The sequence below is a fragment of the Aplidium turbinatum genome, chromosome 11 (genome assembly GCF_918807975.1).
Source record: "Aplidium turbinatum chromosome 11, kaAplTurb1.1, whole genome shotgun sequence".
NCBI classification, from domain to species: domain Eukaryota; kingdom Metazoa; phylum Chordata; class Ascidiacea; order Aplousobranchia; family Polyclinidae; genus Aplidium; species Aplidium turbinatum.
The window spans coordinates 6,535,992-6,552,004 of NC_137482.1; the positions used below are offsets into that span (position 1 = coordinate 6,535,992).

At 36.5% G+C, this 16,013-nt stretch overlaps 1 protein-coding gene across 1 annotated transcript; it reads right to left on the bottom strand.

Moving 5' to 3' along the window:
• Nucleotides 1-8,044: 8,044 nt before the first annotated feature.
• On the bottom strand, nucleotides 8,045-13,945 carry LOC145779771 (uncharacterized). Its single transcript, XM_082591413.1, has 5 exons — nucleotides 13,833-13,945; nucleotides 11,681-11,912; nucleotides 10,547-10,634; nucleotides 10,013-10,260; nucleotides 8,045-9,120 (listed from the first exon to the last, which is right to left on the bottom strand). The coding sequence occupies exons 1-5, from the start codon at nucleotides 13,943-13,945 to the stop codon at nucleotides 8,884-8,886; spliced, it is 918 nt and encodes a 305-aa protein (XP_082447539.1). The 3' UTR covers nucleotides 8,045-8,883.
• Between the last annotated feature and the right edge of the window lie 2,068 nt (nucleotides 13,946-16,013).

The window sequence follows — 16,013 nt, forward strand, 5'->3', positions numbered from 1 at the left end:
CAATTCCACATCCAAAATATCAAACACGACGGGAGTTATAATAGATTTACTGGTAAAAGACAAGATGATTTTAACACGAACACTAATTTCGTAACACGAATATTAAAAATGGTTAACACGAATACTTGTTTCGTATGGCGCTATCGCACGTGAAGCTCATTTATAAAAATAAAGCTTGCAAAGTATTTTCGCATTGGTGAACTTCGCCGCAACAATCGGGTAGCGCAGTCTGTGGATTGCTTAACATTAAATGATCATCTGTAAGTGCAGTAGCATTGATAAGTCATAGATGAAAAGAGATTGTCTCCACTGCCTGATTTAAAATGTAAAACTCTTTTCAAATTGAAAAACAACTGACAGCAAATGGAATATGGACTAAAATATAAAAAATTAAGCTACAGCTTTTAAGTTTGTGGTTAGATTGAAATAGCTTACGGTCAAACCACGGTTCTGACCGGAATTTTCTCTCTTCAACCAGCCCAGCTTCAATTACCATTCGCTAAGACTTGCCACTTACATTTCAGTTTTTAAAGTGAACAACCTTGCTCAATAGTAGTCAATAAACATTATTTGAGGAAACGAGACAGATTAAAAATTAACAAGACTGAGTGTAGACTTACAGTCAACAAATCAACTACTTTTTATTAAATAATATATAGCCCATAAGCTTTAAATCAATGACAAAAATTGATTTGCTGGCTGCTTTCGATTATTACGTTCTTTTGAATATCAACATCAAAATAACTTGAAGGGGTTTTGAGGCAAATAGCCTACTGTAACTCCAAATAAAGAAAAAAAAACGATCTACTTTGCAGAAAGGCCGTAAGATAGCAAATAATATAGAAATATTGTGAAACTTAAATTTGTATTAAAATTTTCCATAGAATTTAGCCATTTACGGGTTTAAACCAAAAAATTCACAAAGTGGAGTTTATTGACTTACAACCGCGTTAAAGAATGTTTGAAATTGAATCACAAATTTTCAATCTTTCATCGATGAAACAAATTTCGATTAGGTAAGCGTCATTTCATAGATTCACAAAAGATTAATTTCTTGTTGCTATTTACTAAAAGGAAATAAAAGATGGATTTCTTGTGCTTAACATTATTGTATACTATGCACAATGTTTATGAAATTGTAAACATGCCAATTTGTCGTTTTCATCATAATTCATCACATGCAAAACTTGAGTAATAACAAAATTTTTAAGCAACTTTAATTCAATGATAAAATCTACCTCACCATACTTTAATACTTTAATAATATTGAGGCTGTTGACCGATCCTTTGGTACTTAGACAGTGCAGACAGATCAAGTAGCCTAGTAATGGACAAAGGATCGTCGCAGCATAATAGCAGCTCAGATAGTCAGGCAGATCTCCTCCATCAGTTTACTACTAGAGAACTTCAAAGACATCACCATACTTTAAGTAATACCTATCTCATTTGGTAGTCGGCTTAATTATCTATAGCTAGGTTTTACGTGACGAGATGCAAAAATAGAGAATTTACGTGCGTAACCGTAAGTCAGCGTAAAGTTGAATTAATTTTATGTTAATAATGAAATGTTCTTTCCAAATATCTCCAAGAAAAGTGATGCGACAAAACTTCCTTACAGTAAATAAAAACTTATGAAATTTAGGATGGGAAGTACCGTAGGCTAAGCTTAGCGTGCGTAATGTATATAAACATATTAAAACAGCATTCAGTCTATCAAAAATCACATTGTATACCCATCGCAGAACCGTAGCATTGCCAGGCTCCAGCAGAACACTGTTGCAAAGGTACATACTGCTTAAAGAATGATTTTGTTGAAATGGTTGCCTATAACTGGTTGATATAGTGCATAACTGTATTCTGATAATTTTTATAGTTATGTGATGCAACAGATGGTTAAGGAAAGGCAAAATCTTTTTCCATGAGCCACGGTTGTGCTAACAACTAATGGAACTACTATAGAACTACATTTTCTCTACTGAAAAAATTTGTTTCAAGAATTTTTTTAGTTGTCTAATACTTTACAATAATGCACCTGGTTATGAACAAATGCGCTAAAGTTGTAAAAATTATGCTTGTTTCAGAACCCTTAAAACCTTGAAACAAGAATCTCATTCACAAAGAGCATCACTAGCAGCGAGCTGCATAAAAAGGAGTAGCCTACAGCTGCAACCTATAAGCTACGTGGAGATGCTATTCGCATTGTATGTTCTCTTTTTGTTCTGGCAAGCTAACTTGGTTGACGGTTTGTTGATTTGGAAACGGGAAACTGTTACGATTTTCAACTGTGATAATTTCCAACGACTTTGGTCGCGAAAAATCCGCAACCGTGCCAGGATCACGACTGCCCCAGTCCTTTGGCACTCATAGAACAATTTAGGATCACGTTGCAAGGAGAAAAGCTTGACATTGACTCTTGTGAAGAGCTGTTACAGAACCTTGTCCGAGTTGGAAAAACCTCTCTATTCTCAAATGCTCCAGCTGATTAAGTTCCTCTTAAATTGCCCGGTAAGCTCTGCTGCTTGTGAGAGGTCGTTTTCCAATCTTTGTAGATTAAAAACCTGGCTGAGAAATACTTTGGGACAGAAAAGGTTGAATGCTAGCATTGTCTGCAACATTCACTAAAATATTCTTAATGACATCAGCATAAATGACATTGCTAATGAGTTTTCAATGCGAACTACCGTAAGACGCAATATGTTCTGTTGTAACAAGTTTTGGTGATTCGTTTGAAAGTTATTATTTTTGTCATAAATTTGTAGATGTTTTTCTGTAGCTTCGATTGTTTTCAGTCTCCTGACTAGTGACTATGTCCTATAGTGCACAAAGTGTAGGGATTCTAGTGAAGGAGAGGACAAGAAGAAAAGTAGGCTATAACTTCTGTTGTCTTTTTTGGAAAAAATAAGTATTCATTGGAAGGTCATAAGTTCGAATCCCGCTGGAAGTATCAATTTTTCTGCTGGAGGTAGGCCTACCAATTTTTCTTTGCTTGTTTCTCTTGCAGCATTCATTCACAAGAGCACTGGTAGCACTTTTATCTCCATGATTTCTTATCTGTATATTATGCTGTTAGCAGCTAATTTACCGAGGTCCAGTGATTGTTTTATAAACTTAATACCGGTAGGCCTACCACTAAAATTGTGTATAAGAATATGTATCTCCCCCAATGTTCAAAATTGTCTAAAATTTGATAAACTGTTTGTTTGTTTGTTTGTTTCTTATATCTTTATCCTGCATTGCGAGAAAGCGGACTTGAGCGCTATGCATCGGTGTAAGCCTTCCAACGTACACCTGACCCACGCTGCAGCCGACGGCAATGTCTGTTTCCGGTTGTCTACTCTACTTATGACTTAAATTTGGTACTACCCATTACTCGAAATCGATCACTGGGTAGAGGCAATTATCGTAAAGTTTCTTGCCCAGAGAAACAACAGCAAGTGCGGGTGGATGGAGTCGAACATGCAGGCTCTCGACTGCAAGCCCAACGCTCTAACCACTCGGTCACTGTTGATTTATCCCCCCCAATCCTCAACTAACTTCGGCACCACTGGGCACCAGACAGGTGCACAGTACTCTGCTGAAGCATAGACAAGGGCTAGGGCTGCTATACGCAAAGTGTCAGCCCTCGCCCCCCAGCTAGAGCCTGCCAGGCGCTTGAGTAGCGCAGCGCAGGATGTGAGTTTCTTGCGCAGTGACACCAAATGGTGGCGGTATGTGAGCGATCTGTCCAGTGTCACCCCAAGATACCTTGGATCCGGGAAGAAGGACAAAGATTTTCCGTTGTTCTGGACGTGTAGCTCACGATCAGCTTCCCGATTGTGTAGATGGAAAGCTGCTGCCACAGTTTTGGCTTCGCTGGACAGTCGTCATTTCTGGAGATAAGTTGAGAGGGTTTTTGTGTCATGGCTCAGGGTGTCTTCTAGATTTTCTCACAACTTTGTGGAGTGGAGAATTGCCAGGTCATCTGCATATGCGTATTTTTCGGAGACCGTGCTTGGCGGGCCATGGATGTAGATTATAAAAAAAAAAGGAGCCTGGACTAATCCCTGTGGGACACCATTTTTCAGGCGTCTCAGTCTACTTTGCTGTGAGTTGCCGGTGGTGATGGTGAAGCTTCGATTCCTCACAAGTTCCATATAATCATGTGGACCATATGTCGGTCTGAAAGCAAGCGAAACAGCTTGCAAGTAAGACCGCGGTGCCAAACGATCTAGTAGGCAGCTGTAAGATCTAGAAAGACAGCGTTGGCCTTCTTTTTTGTCTCAAAGCAATCCTCGATGTTTTGGGTCAAGAGTGTGACTTGATCCACAGTGGATTTTTTGCGCCGGAACCCAGCTTGCTCCTTTGGGAGGAGCGGGTTGATAATTGGGTTGACGCAGGCATAGATCAGCCTTTCCAGGATTTTGAAAGGAACACAAAGGAGGGGTATCGGGCGATAACTCCTTGAGTCCTTTAGTGGCTTTTGAGGCTTAAAGATCGCACCCACTAAAACTCTTCTCCAGATTTTTGGGGTTGTGAGGTAGTGCAAGCAAGCAGGAAAAAAATATCTTTGTAACCAGGACTTGCTGAGGGCAGGGTCAGCATGTATCACAAGCTCGGGCAGATCTTATCCGGCCTTGGCCGAGACCTGTGCGGTTTCACTAGGCAGATGGCGATGATGAACTCCTCTGGAATGAGGTCTGAAGATATTGTTTCTTCTTATGGTGTTTCCACTGATGGCCATATAGACTAGACATCGCCTATATATAAATTTGATACATGTATAGATTCAAGATTTGTTATTCTAGTTGTATAGATTCTATAGAAAGTTTTATTTTTTTTTTTTTTACTTTTAATACAAATTTAAGTTTCACTATGTATATGTTTTTTTTGATATCTTATATATTATATTTAATTAAAAAAAGTTGATTTGCTGACTACAAGTCTACACTCAGTCTTGTTAAAACAATCTGCCTCGTTTCCTCAAATAATGCTTATGGACTACTATTGAGCAAGGTTGTTCATCTAGCCACAAGCTTAAAAGCTCTAGCCTAATTTTTTAGAGTTTAGTCCATATTTCATTTGTCGTCAGTTGTTTTACATTTTAAATCAGGCAGTGAAGGCAATCGCTTTTTATCTATGGCCTATCAATGCTACTGCATTTACAGATGATCATTTAATGTTAAACAGTCCATGGACTGGGCTACCCAATGGTTGCGGCAAAGTTCACCAATGCAAAAATACTTTATAAGGTTTATTTTTATAAATGAGCTTCACGCGTGAAAGTGCCATCCCATATGAAACAAGTGTTTGTGCTAAAATCATCTTGTCTTTTACCAGTAAATCTATTATAACTCCCGTCGTGTTTGATATTTTGGAACTGAAATTGATGAAGAACTTACATTTCATTGGGCTACTCTCCAAATGCCAAAGTACTATGAAACCATTCCTTTAAAATCTAGTTTTGATAATTTTAAATATCTTTTTACTTCTAGGTCTCGATATTCTCACTTTTTTCAGAAGTAAACTGAAAGTTAAATTTTAAGAAATCAATGGACATGTCAAACGTAGTGTTATTTATATATTATAATTGTTATTTTGATTTTATTCCAAACTTAGTGAAACTTGTCACAACATCTGATGATAGTCTTTTTTCAGCATTCTTTAGTGGATCAATCAATTCCTCTAACTGTCTAACACGTAATGAAAACAGGCAGCAAGTTTTAAGAAATGGAATTTTTATCAAATAATTACGAAAGAATTTGAAGTTACACCCCTTACAGTAGACTTGGAATAGAGCTTGACCTTAACCTTTCTGCAGTGATGTGTCCTGTTCAACTAACTTAATTGCCTGCCGACTTTTAAATGTTAAAAAATGAAAATTTTACAAAAACTGCTTTTAAATACACGAATTTTAATGCTCATCCAATAATCTAGCGGACCCTCTTAAAACTTTCTGGGGATCCCTTTGAGATGCGTAGATCGCAGTTAAGAGTCACTTTAAAGAATTGAAGCTTTCAGTTTGTCTATTCAAGTAAATGAAATTTTAAACTTTCTAAAATGCAATCCAACTCTTTTTTTAATTCTTAGTGCCTAACCGGTTCAAGAGATTTACATTTAGTAAGCAGGACTACATTTAGAATGGACTGAAGGATGTCATTAAACTCCTGCAAGCAAAGAAAACTACAATAACAGAACATAAATTAAAAAATTTCAAGTCAACATTTTAATGTCCAGTAGACGGCACAGTAGGTTTGGATTCAATTAAGTAATTATTTAATTACTGACTTGAAAACTTTTTCTTGTAACTTACAAAAGTAATTCTCAATTACTTGAAATTTCAAAGTAGGCTACATTAATTTAAACGAGCTAAAAAATAAAACCGAAGATTTAAATGCTGCTCCTTGCACTTATTTTGTCTCTTGTCACTTTTATAATTCTTACTTTCAGGAAGGGCTTGTCAAGGTAAACTTTTGCGACTTGTAAAGTTGGCACTGACTGTGTAACGGGCTAGAAATTCCCTTGGCATTGAGTTCAAGAAAAGTTTCGACTCAAATAAAAATCAAATACTGTCTCAAAGCTCTTGAAAATATAAAATCCTGCCTTATTGTCTCTCTCGCCATCTTTAGTTTAGATTGAAAGATGCTTAAGTGCAGCTGGACTATTTGTCTCCCAACTAAGGTCTTCTTTAAGTGATGGTGTGTTTGATTCTCTGTGCTTTCTGAGCCAGTGAGAGAGGGAGGGAAAGTAAGTGAGTGAGAGAAAGAGGTACAATAGTAATTCAACAGGAAGACTGTAATGACTGGAGCCATTATATTTTCATTTATTATGGTTTTTTTGATGTCCTTCTTTTCATTTGACTGATTGCTTTTGTTTCAACTTCATTATTACCAAGTGAACAAGATATTGCAACTACCCATCTTGCCAATACAATATCGTTAAAAACGTGTCATAATGTTAACGTTACAAGTATGGAACTATGCATATACGTCCAACTCTTCTACAGCTAGAATTGTTCATGCCCGGGTAAATTGAAGATTTCTTATTATTTGAATTACTTAAATAACTTATGTAATTTTTTAATCTTTGCTTATTACTTAAGTAATAAAATTTCTTTACTTGAATCCAGCCTTAGGCACGAAGCTAAGTTTACGCTGTCAAGTCTTACTTTAAGGTATTGATCATTTTCGAGGTATTAAATCTATTAAAAGTAAATGTTAATATTTTACGTATGTTGATCGGTGACTCATTGTCAAAACCCAGTTCCCCAGCTTGTCCAGCAAATCAGCCTTTTTTACATTGATTCAACGTCTGCACACGTTGAATCAATGTAAAAAAATGCTAATCTTTTGACTGGAATAAGCATACTAGCTACTGTCATTTCATAAATTAAATAATTCACTGTAATCTTTAGACCGTTTTGGTGATTGTGATAAAGAAGTGTTGGAATCGCAGACCGGTTAGTAAACTTTAAACGTCATTTTTTAGTGCTAAAGTTACGTTCATATTAGTGGGAAAACACGTCAATTGAAGTAGATAAATTTTGATAATCCTAATTCCTGACTTCTGCATTACTGAGTGGCATGACTAGAGATTTTGGTCAAGAAAAGAACAAAATTAAAACATTACCACGAGCTTCAAACATTACGACGAGCTTCGTAAATATATTTTTTAAAAGCAAATTATAAAGTAGTTCCCTTCGTTGACATTTTACTTACTGGGGTACAGTCTTTCTCCCTCTCTGCTGTTAGTTGCAACTCTGGTTATATGTTTTACACCTTCGTTTCTTGACTTCCAATTTTTATCTTTTGTGCAATTTTCTGGATTTGTTTACTGCCTGTTGTGCAGTGATGACTGAGAACAACTTAAAATGTAAATGTTTGTATAAAAGCTTTGATTTCTTATTTTGTGTAGGCCTACTCGAAACAGTAAGAATGTGTGACAGGTGCAAAGTGTGGGTCTTCAAAGAAACGTGTGTCAATTGTTGACTTTTGATTTAAGTTGTACATCGGTGGTTATCGACCGCTTTTGTCTCGGGTATGATTGTACAATTATTGTATAATATGGTTTTGACAAGGGTTTATTTGATCTAAATATAACAACTCACAAAAAAACTTAAAGCGAAACGAAATGCATACAACAAATACATTATAATTTTATTACTTTTGTTGTGAACATAAGCTAACTTCAACCATACTCAATTTTTTAAACGGTTTGTTTTAAAATACTTCAAAGATATTATCCCAAGATGAAGCGAGATGATACTTGCTCGACCTACGTCTGTGTGCTTCTTAAAAATGTGCACAAATCTACATCACATTTCAATCAAATGACAATCAAACTTTCCGTCTTCCATTCAAAAATCAACGCTTGAAGAAAATTCGTTTATTTTTTCCGTTCGATAAACAATGTTATCGAATCAATATCAATTTTACGAGACACCATTGTTTTTGATCAGGAGTTGATAATTCTAGTGGACAGTAGGATGAAAATATAGCATAGAAAAAACAATCATTCAAATGTTTGCACAATTGCAATCAAAAAATATTTGTAACAAAAATCATTTAAAAAACGCATTGCACAACGATTTTTGACGTTATCTTTTTGCCACCCAAGCGTTTGCAATTTCCTTCCAAGGTCAGGCAATCACCAGGAAATCCTGCTGCATTAGTTGACTTGTTGAAAAGAGTCAGAATTCGTGTGCAGGAACGGAATTTCCCAGTTTTTTCTTCCATAATTGCAAGGTTTTCAGAATAAAGAAAAATAATCATTCAGACATCAAATCAAAACAAAGTGTTTATTCATTGTAATCTGTACTAAAGTTTTTTTCATATTGACAAAATTTTTGCTTTTACTTCGTTGTAACAAAAAAAGTCATTTCAAACAGCTCACTAACAATTCTTCAATTCAGTTTGTTTTTGGCGCAAAAGAAACGAAATCTCTACATTGTTCTAATGAAAACTGGCATAATGGAACGAGGTCATTAATAGTGGGCCAAATGTTGAACATTCCATGACTGCTTGGATCATCAGGACGAATCTTCACATGAATTGCCATGTGTGTACGTCGAGTTTCAGCGATTGGATGTGCAGGATACCACGAAGTGTAACTTCTCATTCCATTGGAAAGTATCACATTCCCACCCTGCAACGTATGGTTATGTATGTTTTACATACAGAAAAAGAACGTTAAACTAAAACAACAGATCGTTTTATCAAATCTTGTGGAGTAAGTTACTGTACAATCATGCTGCTAGAATCGAAACTCAATCTATCACATAATAAGACAACAAATTCTTCTCGATAGCTCATTTGCTTAATCCACCGATTGCGAACGAAACAACGGCAAGACCACAAAACGACAGTTCAACTCTCGCTGTGTGCACTTGAGCATTACTCTTCAAGAATAGTTTTCTATTCATCAGCACATAGTACCGGGCTACTCAACATAGCTACTCATACAGAGTGAATAGAATAATTTACAGACAACAAAAACTGCAACAAGCTGTTTATCTCGGTAACCAGGTCCACTTCAGTAGTTCAAAGTCTCTACAAGTATGCAAAACTACCAGTTTCAAGGTTCCACAAAATCATTCTCAGTCTGAAGATGGAGATAAACAGAATCAGTTAAAACTTCGTTTATTGTTTACTTTTGTTGTTGTTCGCAATGAAATTGTTATCAACCAAATAAAAAAAAATTTAAAACGTTAGATAACGTAATTTTTGTTTTGTGCTTTATTCAGGCCTGGTAGTTGAAAGATTTAAATAGCGAACTAGAGGACAAGAAACTCAATTTGTCTCCAAGCACGTCATTGCACTTGTTCTAAGTCTAAGACATATAGTCTTTAAGTCAGCTGCTCCCTTTATTTTATGTATGCCATTAAGTGTTTTTGTAGAGACACAGACACGTGCTCTTGAGCGGAGTCGAACCAACGTCCTTTAGAACTTTGCGCAGATGTTCTCTCTACTCAGCCACACTTTTCGACAATTAGCTAAGGAAACTCTGTATGACTTCAAAACAATGAATTAAATTTTACCTGATACATTGAACCGAGCCAGACTCGGATATGCCCACGATCTTTCAAATTCACATTCATTGTAAACGTTGTTCTTACGTAATCATACACAGCATCGTAAGTTTCTTTTGTTGGTGTCTCTGCTAAGACTCCACCATGGTACAGACATAGATTCCGTGCTTTATCGTAGACCATTCCCACACCAACACTGTAAAGTAACCTGTAGCATATGTTGCCAACTACAACCCCGTCTCTGCATTTCAGTTGTCCTGTAAGTGTAAAATTGAAGTAAATATGACAGATGGATAATTTATTGAGAAAAGATTGATTGGACTAACAAACATCTGTGTTGGGGTATGCGTTGATTTTTCCACAAACAATTCAACTTTTGTACAAACATAGTGCAGCTGATAGATACAGGAAGCAAACCAAAATGTCGGTAACCAAGTGGTGGTACGCCATCGTGCCACAATGTTGGAGTAACTAAAATGCAAGCATGCGATTTTTAAATAGGCAATTGCTTTTTCATAATTATATTTCATATATAAGTATTACGTTTTATTTCATCCATTTGGATCTGTAATCTTGAATTGATTTGCTCATAATCCACAACCCCTGGTGGTCCAGGTGGTCCTTGCACACCCTGCAAATTGAATAAACAAACCACGAAACTTCAATATTTTAAAAATATGTTTTGAAAGTTCCTTTACGTATGAAAGTAAGGAAAAACTGGAAGCATGGCAGTCATTTTCATTCATATTCATAATCTACAAATCTTGGTGGTCCAAGCGGTCCTTTCACATTTCATTATTTGTAGTACCCCACAGTCAACAGTGTACATCATTGTTTCACCAAAATCAAACAATTCCAGTAGGCCGAATTCAAGGCTTATTACACCTCTGTGACATTAAAACCGGGTGCCTCCAAAGTCCAAGACCCTTTAGCTGTGATTTTATAACTTTACATTTTCCGATGCTATTATATAGATCTACAATGAAAGCCATCCTGTCCGTATTGTCATCGAGAGTTCATGCGCATATTCTCTGTTTAAATATCGATTTCAGCTCAAAAAATAAAAATAAATTGACGTTCACGATACAAAATAATTCGACTTTAGATTTTTTCTGTACAGCAAAACGAAAAAACTATAATGAAAAATTGAATTCGAAATTACTGTGGAACGACCAGCAAACTTACTTAAATGAAGCTGTTATAAGACTAATATTTTTTCCCGTTTTGCTAAAATACAGAAGGTTCATATTGCATAAGAGTTCATATTACACGATTTCTCCTACTAGGCTACTAGTATTTGCAAAGCGGGACGTTTGGCTGACCGTTTGGGACGCCCGGACAAGACGTTAAAAAGTGTGACCATGACCATCCCGCCTAAAACGGGACGTATGGCAACCTTACTTAAGCCTTACCAACACATGTTCAACCAAGCGCGTTCGTATTAATACCATAAAAGAAATATTTATTATTGCTTATCAAGACTAATTTATTTTCTTTGTTTCAAAAAGTCAACAGATTTTAGTTATGATATTGTCGTTATAATATAAATTTTAGTTATAATATTATTTATGAATTTCAGCTGTAGTATTGTCATCTTATAAATGAAGCTACTCTGATGAAACAAAAAACTACTTCAGAACTTTCATACAATAAATAATAAAATTCAAGTCAATCAACCTGAAGTCCTCTGGCTCCTCTTTTCCCTGGACGAGCATTTGATGAAGAGCCACAATTGTTAACTGGCAACACTGTTTTATTTTGCTGAGGTTCAAATGCGCTGGAGACTGGTTTGCAAAGCAAGTATTGGTCGCTTGTGTGGCTATTTGCAAGCAGAACAAAACATGATATTATCAACAACGACAAACACTTCATGCTTTTAGATCTGTCGATTTCAATCACAACTTCAATCCTGAAAGCATTAAATATGACGTTGTGTTATTGTTATGTGAACGTTGGTTTTTAGGAAATTGCTGTTTTCTAGCTTTTAACAAAAGGAATGTTGTTAATTTCTATCAACAACGTCTTATCAAACAGGTTTGCTTTCATCTGCAGCAGCATGTTAAACTTAAGCTCATCATTCAGCCTTTTAGTTGGTGTTATCTGCAACTCGTCTAGAGCTATTTTCAATCCTCTTGTTTCAAGTTTTTAAGTTCACACATGAACAGTCCTTTACTTTAAAGCCTACGCGCTTTTTTATTCGTTGCAACGTTTGGCTACTAACTACGTATGGTAATGAATTCAACGTGGCAGTGAAAAAGTATTTCAAATTAGACTATTTGATATATAGCGCCATTGTGTGGTAACAAATATCGTAAAAAAGCACTGCATATAGCCTACTGGCCAGGGCCGGATTTAGCTGATGGGGGGCCCGGGGCACTTTTAGATCGGGAGCCCCCCTGCAAAAAAAATTTTAGCGCCTTCGGCGCGAAAAACCACTTCTGCGTCTACAGTAGCATCAATCCAGCACTGCACAGCATTTTGCAAAAATTTCAAAGGCTGAAAGGAAGAAAAAATAACGCAAAATCACATTTTTTCCACGTATAGGGGGCCCTTCAAAAGTCGGGGGGCCCGGAGCACCTGCCCCCTCTGCCTCCCCCCTAAATCCGGCCCTGCTACTGGCGATGGGAAAGAACTTCTTTCCAAGAATAACAAGCTGACTGACGACTAGGCAACAACTAACAATGTCAATAGTAATTCAATAAGCGTAAACATTACTTTAATATAGCATCATTCGCCTTGCACTAGCCGAGACAAAATTTACTATCAACACATTCAAATCTAGCTTTTCACATATGTCTGATTCTGATGACACATGGCCGCCTGGAGATGCGGCCTGATTTGTCACATTTTGCAGATTTTTATTAGGCTACAGCTAATGCTAATGTTTGAGTGATATTTTCTGAGATTTTTTACTTTTTACTGTTTCCTAATGATATAAAAGCTTTTTGTTGCCTTGGGGAAGCAGTAACAAATGAGAAAAAGTAAGTTGAAAAACGATGAATCAGACTATTATTATAAAATTAACAGTCTGATTAAAATCTTCGAAATCAAATTTTCTTTGTTTTTCAACATCTGAGGATGTTAAAACCTATTATGTCATCTGGGGAAGACAGTATAGAAAGCGTAAAAATATAATTTTTAGAAAAAAACATTTAAACATTCTCTCAAATTTACAAAAATCTGGAAATTTCTGCAAAATGTGACAAATCAGGCCGTATCTTTAGGTAGCCATGGATGACATTATGATCAGATTATTTATGCGATCTTGAATCATGGTGGTTCTAATTCGCGATTTAACAATTTTCAATTTTGAAAACGATCTTTCAGCTGAGCATGAAGTGACGGGCAACAAAAGTGACAGTTTGATTAGAATCACAACATTGCTGTAGCATTGCCCTCGCCACGAATTATTCGGTATAGGTCTATCAATGTTGCATCTGGGTCTGAAAAACTAACGTTTAGCAGCAGTAGCAATTTAAGATCATACAGATTAAAGTCATTACGATACCACTCGGCTGCCTTCATAATGTTGGCTATGGCATCTTTCGTCCGCAGTCGACTTCGAGCTAAATATCCTAGTCCGCGTAGCACAAATAAACTTGCCAGATTAAATCGTGATATTATCGGTTGCTACATGATATCAAGAACCTAAAACATAAAAAGGCATGGTGAATACAAAGAAATGAGAGTCAGCCAAGTTAGCCGATGTCTGCTTGAAATTAAAAAAGTCATCTGGCAACGCTTTGTCTTAACACACCCTCTTCTTTGCATAGTTGGAAATGCATTCCTCTGAATTCCTACTAGAAATGTTTTCGATTTATGCTAAAACCGTTCCTCGTTCCAAATGTTAATGTTTGCAAATACAATGTCCATGTCAAAGAACTTCATCTCAACAAGATCCCATGAACTTTCAACTTGAGTCAATTCTCGCTCCAGACGCATGGATCTGCATCACTGATGATCTCAAACAAGAAGGAAACTCGAGTACAGCGTCTTCTATTTTCGTTCGATCGAGGCCTTAATGACTTTACAAATCCCCACATCCCTTGTTTCTGTTTTATTTTTGTATTGATTTCATGTGTTTCCGCTTGAAAAAATGCTTCGGTTAAGAAATGAACCGGAAAACTAATCCATCTACTATGTGCTGCTCAATGGAGAGCAGTCCTGAAACCTGAAATGGATTCTTCAAACGCATATCCCGAAAACTGAACCAGCGCCGCTTGATCTTGAGTCGGGCACTTAACCACTGAGTCAACGGGGCGGACCAGAGATAGAAAGTATAATTATGTGATGTCTAAACCTGAGGTAATAAAATGGATAGTTCAGTTTATTAAATGGTGTGATATTTTGTTGGTCAAAACCTTTTTTTTTTCAACCAAACGTTGTGTTGTGTGTTTTTATAATTTAAAATTATTTCAGTGGTAAAGGATTTATTTTTTATAAGTTTTTTGATTTTTTTCGACTTATCTTATTTAGCATACAGTACTTAGAATTTGCAACTATGAGGCCTATGTAATAAAAACTTGCAAACAATTCAAGAGAAATGCCGGTATCCCCTAGAACATTTCCCCATCGCTTCGCTCGACTGCTACGCCATACCATTTTCAGAAGTCTGCAAGTGAGTCCTGAGGTAAAAAAGATTTTAAGAAACACTGTTTCAGAGAATCGTGCGTCAATTGTTGACTCCCAGACAACAAATCAACCATTTTTTTGTGGTTGGTTGTTTTATTGTCTGAGCTATTGGTTGGTTGTACATCGGTTGTTATCATCCACTTTTGTCTAGGGTATGACTGTAGTGTACAATTAGGCCTACTGCACGTAGTTTTGATAAGGGTTTATTTTGATCTGAATAAAATAATTCACGAAAAGCTTAAAGCACAGCAAAATGCATGCAACAAATACAGTGCATGATAATTTTATTACATTTGTTTGTGAACATATGCCAACTTCAACGAGCTCCATTTTCAAATGGTTTTATTGAGATATACCTGAACTGGTTCTTAACCTACCCGAGAAAAAGGATTTTCTTCAAGTGTTCTTTATTTTCGAAAGAATGACAAAAGCTTGATTGTTATTTTTGTAGATTGAAAGATATGTACATCTGTGCACTGTTTCCAAAAAACAGACCGACGTAGGTCGTGGACGTCGCTATAATAGCATCTGGACTGGAAGCCAAACGCTGCCGTGCAAGATGAGGCCTGAAAGGATTGCCATATTGTCCGGTTTACCGCAAATTTTTTTAAACTTTGCTTTAAAACTGACAATATGGCAATCCTCTCAGGCTTTATCTTGCACGGCAGCGTTGGGCTTCCAGTCCAGATGCAATAATAGCGACGTCCACGACCTACGTCTGTCTGTTTTTGGAAATAGTGTACAAACGTACAATTTTCAATCTACAAAAATGACAATCAAGCTTTTCGTCATTCTTTTGAAAATAAAGAACGCTTGAAGAAGAAATTCCCTTTTTTTCTACTTTCAACGAAAAATATCGTCTAATCAACATCAAGTTTCACCAACCACCACTGTTTTTGGTTAGAAGTTGATAATTCTAATCGACATTAGAATGAAGATATGACATGGGTTATGCCACTGTCCAAGGTTTGTGCACTTGCAGCCAAAATATTAAAAAAAGAATGAAAATCACTTTTTTAAAAACCCTTTGCACGACGTTTTTTTATTAACTTATTATATTATCTTCTTGCCAGCAAAGCGTCTGCGACTTCCTTCCATGGTTCCGCCAACCCAGGAGTTGGCAAATCTATGGACGACATTAGGATGAAGCTTTTGCGTGGGACATACCATCATTCAAAGTTTGCACAATTGCAGCAAAAATATTTATAACAAAAGAAATTGAAATCACTTTAAAACCGCATTGCACGACGGTTTTCGACGTTATCTTTTAACCAGCCAAGCGTTTGCTATTTTCTTCTGAGTTCTTCCATCCACCAGGAAATCCTGCCACGTTGGTAGACTTGCTGGGCACAGAACGTTTTGTGACAATTTGTATCAT

What these genes read in the sequence shown, in the direction of transcription:
- LOC145779771 (XM_082591413.1), bottom strand. Translation starts at nt 13,945, where the DNA reads ATGCGTCTGGAGCGAGAATTGACTCAAGTTGAAAGTTCATGGGATCTT. An exon ending in CCAAATGGATGAAATAAAAC is followed by an intron (nt 10,261 to 10,546) that starts GTAATACTTATA and finishes TTACACTTACAG; the next exon opens with GACAACTGAAATGCAGAGAC. An exon ending in GGCTCGGTTCAATGTATCAG is followed by an intron (nt 9,121 to 10,012) that starts GTAAAATTTAAT and finishes CATACGTTGCAG; the next exon opens with GGTGGGAATGTGATACTTTC.